This window comes from Silene latifolia, chromosome 8 (assembly GCF_048544455.1).
Source record: "Silene latifolia isolate original U9 population chromosome 8, ASM4854445v1, whole genome shotgun sequence".
Taxonomy (NCBI): Eukaryota; Viridiplantae; Streptophyta; class Magnoliopsida; order Caryophyllales; family Caryophyllaceae; genus Silene; species Silene latifolia.
The window spans coordinates 3,438,644-3,449,394 of record NC_133533.1 but is presented as its reverse complement, the minus strand read 5'-3'; the positions used below and the strand labels follow the sequence as shown (position 1 = coordinate 3,449,394).

General features: G+C 40.7%; 1 protein-coding gene and 1 non-coding gene across 2 annotated transcripts; both read right to left on the bottom strand.

Annotated features, from left to right (window-relative positions):
- Positions 1 to 3,562: 3,562 nt before the first annotated feature.
- Positions 3,563 to 4,639, bottom strand: LOC141597550 (uncharacterized). The gene has a single exon (XM_074418019.1). The coding sequence runs from the start codon at positions 4,637 to 4,639 to the stop codon at positions 3,563 to 3,565; it is 1,077 nt and encodes a 358-aa protein (XP_074274120.1).
- A 2,646-nt stretch (positions 4,640 to 7,285) lies between these two features.
- On the bottom strand, positions 7,286 to 7,357 carry TRNAW-CCA (transfer RNA tryptophan (anticodon CCA)). Its single transcript has one exon. It is a non-coding gene; the product is annotated as a tRNA-Trp (tRNA).
- Between the last annotated feature and the right edge of the window lie 3,394 nt (positions 7,358 to 10,751).

Genomic DNA, 10,751 nt, shown 5'->3' with positions numbered 1-10,751 from the left:
TATACGTACAAGGGAACAGTTGAAAAGTCAAACTAACTAACTTAACTACCATTGACTTCTATTTTGACTCGTAGTTAAGTACGTAAATATGTGGATAGTCAAGTAAGTACGTATGCATGAAATAAGTCGTCTTGATTGGTTACGATGTACCTATATTTTAACAACTTCGAATTGATTCTTACTAATTATTATGTGAAACGATATTATATTATAAGGAGTGACGTATCCAGTAAATTTGATTAGTGAAGTCATAACGTAAATTTAAGAACCACCCATAAAAATGTTAGGGCCTTACATAGTAAAAAGTTGGTACAATTTTACGCATGGACGCTTTTTATATGGTAAGACTACAAAAATCCGTGGAGACCCCACACCCTCCTTAGTAGAAACGCCACTATTGTAAGACGGTATTTTGTATAAAATCACTCTTTTATTAATAACAATAGATGAATGATTTTTTTTTTTAAAAAGATCGTCTCATGGTGTTAAACTTTATTCCGGTATTTGTGATTGAATCTTTTTTTTTTTTTTTTTTTGAAAAACCACCCCAGGCGGTATTACCTCATATTATAAATATCGTCGTGACATAAATCCATAACAAAACGAGGGAGCGTAGCATCCCACTCTCTCCTACCTAATTGCGACGAGCAAAGATGTGCTAGCTCGTGTGCTACTCTATTATGTTTCCGACTAACAAAAGACCAAACAACTGAATCAAAAGCATTACACAACTCATAAATATCGTCTAAAATTAAGTGGAAATCACTTCTTCCCTTGGATTTCGCCTGCAACTCAGTAATCAACATCTTGCAATCGCTTTCAACGGTCACCCGTCGACATCCCTTACTCCGTGCTTTCTTCAGTCCAGCCAACACCGCTTCAGCCTCCGCTATTCTCACCTCCACTGTTCCACACCTGTGCTCCGCCATCCCCCACAAAACTACTCCTTCGCTGTCTCTGGCCACCGCACCCAGCCCTGTTCCCCATCCTCTTTCACACGCCGTCCACGTTCACCTTTACCCACCCCCTCTCCGGTTTCTGCCATTGTCCCTTCTCCTCCTCAATCACAGCTACGTCTCCTGCCCTCCTCTTATCGTCATAAAGCTCCCTCTTAAGATCCTCCACTCTTCTCATAACTCTGAACACATCCACCACAGTCCCATCAAACACTAGCTTATTTCGAGCTTCCCACATCGCCCAACACCCCAACATAAAGATATCTATCTCACTAGCCTCCAACTCCCTCCACACATCCTCCACCCACTCCCTCACCCTCTCATACCCATCCGCCATACGCACCTCCAATCCCAGCCTATCCCATAACCCACCCGCCCAACCACAGCCCCGAATAAAGTGAAGACAAGTCTCCACCTCACTGTTACAAACCGGACATTCCAACTCAATAGTCTTCACCCGTCTTGCCAAGTTGTCCCTTGTCGCAATTGAATTATTACACAATTGCCACATAAAGACCTTGACCCGTGGGAGAACATTCGCTTTCCAAATACGGTTCCACAGCTGCTTCTCCTTCGCATAATCAGATGAGGTTGCCTCGTCCTCATTGCCCCTTGCCAGTTCTTTATACGCTGACCTAACCGAATATTCACCATTCTTCTCGAGGTCCCAAACCCAGCTATCTTCAGGTTTCGTATCACTGATCCGCATTTGGAGGATGCGGTCTTGTTCAAAAGGGAGGAAAAGAGAGCGTACCGTGTTCGTATTCCAGCTCAGACCATCCGCCATCCAAAGCTCCGCAACCACCATTTCAAGACTAGCATGATTCCTTGGTGAAATGACCTTCCTTGACTGCGTGCCTGCTATCCACGGGTCGGACTGCATTTAAAGTACTCATCCCATTCCCTATTCTCCTTCTCACGCCCAAACGTAGAACATCACGGGCCTCTAGGATCCCTCGCCAAGTGAAGCTAGGAGCCGTACCTAACCCAGCTGTCATAAACGAACCATTCGGGAAGTACTTCCCCCCTAGCACACGCACCATCAAGCTAGATCGATTTGTAAGAAATCGCCACGCTTGTTTTCCCAGCATCGCCATATTGAACTTATGAAAGTCTCTAAACCCCAATCCTCCAGCACACTTCGGTCTACAAAGTTTCGACCATGCAATCCACGGAATCTTGCTCTTACCATTCGAAGCTCCCCACCAAAAACGAGATACAATCGACCGTAATTCCTCACAGAAGTTATCCGGAAGTTTGAAGACGCTCATCGCATAAGTCGGGATTGATTGGGCCACGGCCTTTATCAATACCTCCCGACCCGCCTTCGAAAATAAATGCCCTTTCCACCCCTGTAATTTTTTAGTCAACTTATCTCGAATCACACTCGCCACTACCCTCTTCGAATGGCCAACCACAGTGGGCAGACCCAAATACTTCTCCTGCGCCTCAACAGCCCTCACCCCGAGACAATTCACCACGGCACTCCTATCAGCCACCCTAGTTCCCTTGCTAAATGAGACGGTAGTTTTATCGAAATTAATCACTTGCCCCGACGCACTTGCATAGTCAGCCAAAATATTCTTCACACAATTAGCCTCGACTTGGTTCGCCTTCACAAAGAAAATACTATCGTCTGCGAATAGCAGATGCGTAACCACAGGCGAGCTAGCTGCAATTCGGATACCATGGATCGTCTCATTCTCAGCTGCCCTTCTCATAAGACTCGACAGAACTTCGGCACAAAGGATGAATAGATATGGGGATAGCGGGTCGCCCTGACGAAGACCCCTACCCGGTTTAAACAGCTCCGAGGGCACTCCATTGATCATAACAGCAAATTGAACCGAGGAAACGCACATCATGACCCTATTCACCCACCTTTCATCAAAACCCATCCTAAGCAGAACCCTTTCAAGAAAAACCCACTCCACCCTATCGTACGCCTTAGACATGTCCAGTTTTAATGCCATATGGCCATTCTTATTTTTAGAATTTTTCATGAAGTGGAACATCTCAAAAGCTACCAAGATGTTATCCGTTATGAGTCTCCCAGGGGTGAATGCACTTTGATTTTCAGACACAATATCCCCCAAAAATAACTTCAGACGATTAGCTAAGACCTTGGACACCAATTTATAAATGACATTACACAAGCTAATCGGTCTAAAGTCTACCATTTTATCCGGGGCTTTCTTTTTCGGGATTAAAATAATATGAGTTTTATTAATACCTTCAGGAAACGGTGCACCTCGGAGTATTCGAAGGACAGTGCGTATCACCGCAGGGCCCACTATATGCCAGTAGGTCTGATAGAAAAGACCGTTCATTCCGTCTGGGCCCGGAGCTTTCAAAGGATGCATTTGATTTAGAGCAGCTACCACCTCCTCCTCGCTATACTCACCTCGGAGGATAGTATTCATACTGTCCGTCACTCTGCCATCGATGCCGTTAAGAAGATGCTCGAAGTTATGTGGTTCTCCTGACTTAAAGAGCTCCTCAAAATAGCCCTTCGCCACACCGGTAATATTCTCCAATCCTTCCGTAATTCTACCTTCCTCATCCACTAGCTTTGCAATATGATTCCGCTCTTTTCGTTGGCCCGCTTAACTATGAAAATACTTTGTATTCCTATCCCCTTCTTTTAACCACAGCGCCCTTGATCGTTGTCTCCAAAAAATCTCCTCTTGCTTTAACAAAGTGGCAATCTCCATCACTACCTTCTTCCTCTCCTCAACCTCGAACTTAGACCGTCCCCCTTCATTCAGCTTGCTTAATTTCCGACGTTTAGTATTTAACTCCCTCACAATTTTTCCTATACTAATGCCCTTCCACTTTTGTAGGTTTTCCGCACATCGTTCCAGCAGATTGACCACCTCCACATCCCCAGTTTCCCACGCCTGCCGCACCGCTTCTTCACACCCCTCTTCCCCGACCCAAACTTGTTCAAAGCGAAAGATTTTTCCCGTAAAGCGTTCCTCCACCACCCTCTTTGCGAGTTTCAACAAAATAGGAGCGTGGTCTGACCACTCCCGGGTCAAATGGGCCAATTTAGCTCGCGGGAACAGGTCCGCCCATTCATCATTACACATTGCTCGGTCAAGCCTACTTTGTCTATTGTCATCATCAAACTGCCCATTATCATACGTGAAAGCGTAGCCTTCAAAAGCAATGTCCCTTAGTCCACAATCATCTATCGCTTCTCTAAAGTTGTTCATCTGCCATTGGGGTCGTGTACCACCTTTCATCTCTGTCGCAAAAAGAATTTCATTAAAATCACCTATGCACACCCACGGCCCCCCATATTGCGCTCCTAATTCTCTAAGCAGCTTCCAAGATAAGTACCTGTCCGTCACATTTGGCCACCCATAGAATCCTGTTACTCTCCAGTTCCCCTCCGTCTCATGAATTTCGAAGTCCATATGATGGACCGAAGCCGATCGAAATACACACCGTACATGTTTTTTCCACAAGAAAGCTAATCCACCTGATCTTCCAACACTATCCACTTCCATGCCCTCATACTCATCAAACTGGGCACGGACTCTCCTAAATTCCTCACCACTCAGTTTAGTCTCGGAGAGAAAGACTAGAGTGGGGGCCTCCTTCCGTATCAAGTTACGGAGACCGCCTACTGCAGCGGGGTTGCCCAGCCCCCTGCAGTTAAGGCTCAACAGATTCATTGGGCCGGGCGGGGTTGAGTCATCTCAACCTCCGCCTCAGATGAACATACATCCATGATTTTACGAACTTTCGACCCCGCTTGTTCTTCCACTCCTTCCTCGGTAATCCTCCCCCTTTTGCTCCCTACCACGACAGATGGTATTTGATTCACACAGCCTCCCCCTTCCTGTCTACCATCCTCACTCCCCTTCCTTACCCTAATCCACTTCGTGCCCTCCTTCACAACTACACCGCTCTCACCTCCTTTCCCTACTGACCCTCCACTCCATTCCCTAGCACTCCTCCCCTTTCCCTTCACACCCCCTTCAGTTTCGACATCACTCCCTTCATTATGAATTAACTCTCGTACTGGACTAGTTAATATAATGTTCATATCACCTCCTCCCTCATGCACTGTCTCTCTCCTTTCCCCACTGGCTTGACCACTCTTTCCCACGTCATCCTTACCCTCCATGTTCACTCCGCTCATCTTTTTTGTCTTGGATAAAAACGAGATATGTTGTAGCTTTGCAATCATCCGTTCAATGTCCTCATTCTCCTTTTGTTTGAACTCCTCCTCGAACACACTGGTCAGGTCCCTAGAGCTCTTCAACCCCATATCTTTCTCCTGTCTTACCACTCTCCTCGGTGAGGCCCTCAGATTCTCACTAAACCGCAACTCACCTTCCTCATAGGGACCGTCATCACAGTCCTTTTCCCCGTGTCCAAGTACCCCACATCCGTAACAAAAAATGGGGAGACGTTCATACTTGACATCGAACTCCTCCAGCTTTCCCATATCCATCCTTGCACGCACAACGTCACACAAGGGTCTTCTTACATCATGCAAGACCCTAATTCGAACTGCCCTTTCAAGCTCTGGCAATGGCGCTTCATCGATTTTCACAAACTGGCCAATTTGCGTTCCCAACCTACGTACATTCTCCACATTTGAACGACCTCGAAGAGGCAGATCATACACCCTAGCCCATAATGGTACTTGGAACAATGGCGTATCTACCAGTTTCCCATCCAAGACGGGGTCATTAAAGCACCAAATATATTTATCGAAATGCCATGGTTGGCCATCGAATACCTTTGCTTTATCATAGTCCGATGCAAACTTAAAAAGGAATATTTTGTTTTTCGCATCAATCATATTACCGACCACTGTACCTTTTGTGTTCCATAGCTTTGTCATCGTTTCAATGGCTGCCCTCGCATTCACCGTCTTCGAAGACCAAACCCTACCCACCAGCATCACCTCTGTCTTCTTCTGCTCATCGCCTCCATCTCCTGTATCCTAGATAAATTCGTCTTCGTCGCCAGCAATTCCCTTTCCCTTTCTTCGACTACTTTCTTCCTGTGACGCCATAACAACCAAACCCTAGCCCGCTTTCACTCAATACGAAGGCAACGTAACTATGCCAACGTTATTAAACCCTTTCAGAGACCACGAATATAGTAGAAGATTGCCTGGAAAAGAGGATGATCTAAAGACTACGATTAGACGGAGGCTCTCATAGAAACCCTAGAGATTTTTGGATTAGTCCGTTTTGCATGAGAGATTTTTGGATTACCCTTGTTTATAGGGCAATAATTTCCTAGAAATTTCCAAGGGTCCAAAAACATGCCTTTTTATTATTTTAAGTACCAAATGGCACCAACAATTGGATGCCAAGTAGCCAAATCAATACGCTTTCAAGGGAGTAAAATCACTTTTTTTTTTTTTTTTGACAGCTGTAAATGAAGGTTTTACAAGTTCATGGCCTGTTTTGCTAGATTATGCGCAAGACCATTGAAACGTCTCGGAATAAAGTTAAAAACTAAGCAGTGAAAAAAACTAAAGGAAGCCCGAATATCTTCAAGGATACCCATAATCCTGTGATCCTCCTTTTCAGTTTCCGCTAATTGAGTGACAAGTTGTAGGCACTCCGAAGAAATATCCAAGTGGAGTAAAATCACTAGATACGTCAATTGTGTTATTTTCTTCGTCATAATGAAGTTTGTCGTACCTCTCTCAAGTAGTATATCCTATTGCTTGTTGTATTATAGAAGCTACATAGTAAGAACGATATTTAGGGTATGTGAATATGTGATGGAGGATTTTCAATTGTAGTTTTGCGGAATAGAAGAAGTTTAAAATAAGACACGTGTTAGGAAATTGATAGTACGTGTGACTACGTCAGATTTAAAAAAAGACGCGTATTATGAAAATTGACCAGGTTATTGTATGTATTATAACACGACTTTAATTTTTGTAAAAGATGAGAGATTGTTCAAATGACGATTCACTAAATATTTTTTTAGTGAACCATAAAATCGTCGACAAACAAAGCTTGGACCGAATTTACAGTCACTTGAGCAAATAAAGTGCAAAAGGAGTTGTGACAAATAAAGAAGGCTACATATCCCACAGGTATTTTGGGAAGCATTATTAAGCCATGAAAACTAAAACAGCGAGCTAATAAGCCAAAAAAAAACAAATAAAAAAATAAAACGCCGTTGCCAGGGATCGAACCCGGGTCACCCGCGTGACAGGCGGGAAAACTTACCACTATACTACAACGACCTTCGTTGTCATAAGGCTTCTGGTAAAGCATTTTATACAGTTCTGTAAGTTAAAAAGCAGAAAATAAGAAAAACCGTGATGAGGATCGGGAAATTGAACCCGACGTGAATCGAACACGCAACCTTCTGATCTGGAGTCAGACGCGCTACCATTGCGCCACGGATCCTCTTGTTGATTGTTTATGCTGTTAGTTAACTTACTTTTGCTCAAGGGTTGCATTTATCACAAAAAATCACCCATTGAAGAACACCGATTTTTTTTAAGACCGTCTTTACTTAAGACGATTCTCACCGTCTCACAACGAGTTAAAATTGAGATGACAATAAAAAAAGGTTATGAGACGTTGATGTATGTGAGACCAACTGAGAACGAAAACAATATTCTTGTATAAACCGTTTTATATGACAAACAGTTTTTATACGAAATATTATTATAAAAGCAAATGTGTAGAATTTTTTTATTTTTATTGGGCTTAAATAGTTTAACAGTTTAATATGTAGGCTCTGTTTGGTAAACAGCGGATTAATTTCAGCATAAGCAGATTGCAAAAGCACATTATAAATGACAGATTTTATCAGATGGTTTGACTAGTATATTATAATTAGCAGAATTAATTTGAGTGTTTGGTAATTTGTAGATTACGATTAGTAGATTTTTACTTTTCTTTGTAAAAGGGAGAAAAATTTCATATTTTTCAATATGCTGGGGTAAAACAGCATATTGACCCAAATATGTTGTTTCAATATGCTGTTTACCAAACACTAAAATTAGCATATTGATTGGTCAAACATGCTAAAAGCCTAAAACCCTTGAATATGCTAAAAATTGGTCAATATGCTGTTTACCAAACAGCGCCGTAATATATGAGCCTGTTGTACAATGCTATTGTACAACACTAGGTTTAAACCCGTGAAATTCACGGGTCTGCTTTATATGTTTTAATTTGCTATATTTGTAATTTAAAGCTCATATTACTACTTTTTATTACTACTTTTATAATGATGATAACATTCATTTTATGATCCGAATCTTATTTGTAATATAGTTACTTTTATATTAATTTTACAATGATAAATTTCAACTTTGTTTTTTTTTTACAAAGGAATGGTCTCACAATCTGAGATTTTCTCAAGTATTGAAATCGTCTCAAAGTGTGAAGCCATCTTGCCTAATAATTATTGTTTAGAGTGGCTAAAATAATATACGTATTTCCATTGCAAAGTATAAATTAACACTCATTATAATAATGTGATTTCATATTTGTGGGATGGTCTTGATTCATGGTCTAAATTTGCCATTATTCTTGTTGGATCACCCGTTTGATGTAGGCTAGCAAGTCCGCTGCATATTACATCATCAAATTCAGATCTTGATTTTCCGAGATGACAACAAATTTAGAGGTCTCGTTATCCATGTCAATCACACGAAACTTTACCTAAAATTTGAAAACACACACGTTTTTGTATGAATTATCGGTCAGATACTATAATTTTAATATTCTTATATATAAAAGTCAGTATTATGGAATAAGACAGTCACCTTGAATCCTTGGAATGCTTTTTTTGAGCCGGTTATACTCCCAAGTCCCACTGCACTTGTCTCGTACGGCGGAATAAGAAAATCACCTTAGATTTTTGGAATGCTTGTATATTCGAAATAAAATCATTACCTCTTGTATGGCGGGGTTGAGATAGAAGCGAGTAACATGTCTCGTAGTTGTCACTCTGACTTCGCCTATGTAGTTTACCAAATTGTTGTTTAATTTGTATTTCGCATAGTCATTCCAAACTGAGCATGGTGATCTCCGCCATAAGCATGTTCATTTTGAAGTGATGTATGGTGACATGAGTGCAAATAAAGATTAAAAGGCCATGGTTGAAATTACAAAAATTGTGTTTTAGAATTGTGAAATATTAATGTTGACAACTGAGAATGATTTTAGCCTTGGTTGACATAAGAAATTTATAGTTTTTTTACTTCTATTAATTTGAACGTGATTTTAAGGAATATACTCGTATTATGGAATAAATCTCGAGATTAGCGGGAGATAATTGAGAATTTTGAATTATTGAAAAAATCTCAACAAATTTGAAAAAGATAATTATTAATCATCATATGCTGGATAATATATAGAATTTTCCAATGCACATTCCATTTTATGCCACTAATTTGATATGTTTCCGTTTTTTTCATGATTTTATTTCAAGCCATTGACTATAATAATTTCTTATTCTATGGCATGAATTTGTTATGCCGACTTTTTTATGATTTTTTTTTATTGCTACAATTAAGTATTAGCATCTTATTAGCTGCCACATAGGAATGTAATGTAAAAATAGGATGCCACATCAATTTTTTGGCTATTGCATTAGAGATATATATGATGTTGTAGGATCCTATTTGTGCACGGTCCACCTAAGTACGACAAACTAAGACGCATTTAAACTACAAAGAAATAAGGCTAATGCGGAGAAATTGCTTGAGCACATTCAAGCCCGGTACGCCACGGGCCGTGCCATTTTCTTCTCCTAGCATGGTTGACCGGCACAAAACACCACCGTACACGATCCACTTCCATCTCTATTATCTACAACATGCTCAACAAGGTATTACAATTTTTTTTAAAAAAAAAAAGAGTTATAAGGTTAAGCAGTTTTATAACGTCTTTTTGTATAAAATCTTTAAAAGTAATAACTATTTTCTCCGTTTTTTTTATATCCTCATTTCTATAAAATAGTCCTCACATATAATGGAGAAATGAGAAGATTTAAAAAAAAAATAGAGAAAGTATATTATACTTGTAAAATAACTTGCAAGTAATTGAGTATTTACAAAGTAATGTTACTTGTGAACTTAAAACTTTAAGTTGTTTTGCAACATCTTATAGTTAATTTTAATGGCCTCATGCGAAAACACGATCTACCATAGAATTGAACAAGCAATGCAACATAAAAAGATCCAATAACCAAAAAATGTCATAACAGATCACTGGAGATAAGGGAAAAAGAGAGACTAAAAGAGAGTATAGAGAGAGCGACAAACGCTGTCCTCCTCCGCAGTTCAGCGACGCGGAGTCAAAGAGTCATCCTCAGAAATCCGAGTCGTCTAACTCTGGCGACGACGACGCTCCTCTTCCGTAGTCTCAGTCGTCGGATTCCGGCAACGACGACGCAGAGTCGAGGTGAGCGGATTTGGAGTATGCGGGATCATACTCTTTGACGACGGCGCCGTCGATTCCTGTACTAGAGCAACGATCATTATCTTTCATTCTCGTATTCATCTTGATATTATTGCATATGTTCAATCCCGTTTCTGTCAAGGTATGCATTCCAAGACTCCAAATCTTCTTTCTGATTTATCTGCATTTATGGCATTGTCACTTATTAGTAAATTTCTATTTTAATATACAAATGACCGGGATGGAGGTAGTATAATAAACAAGAGGGAAAAAAATGAAAGACAACAACAACAACAACAACAACAATAATAACAATAATCGTGGCAAAACATTAATAAACATAACAATATTCATGCCAAATACTAATAATTCGTGGTAAAAG

What these genes read in the sequence shown, in the direction of transcription:
- LOC141597550 (XM_074418019.1), bottom strand. Translation starts at nt 4,639, where the DNA reads ATGAATCTGTTGAGCCTTAACTGCAGGGGGCTGGGCAACCCCGCTGCA.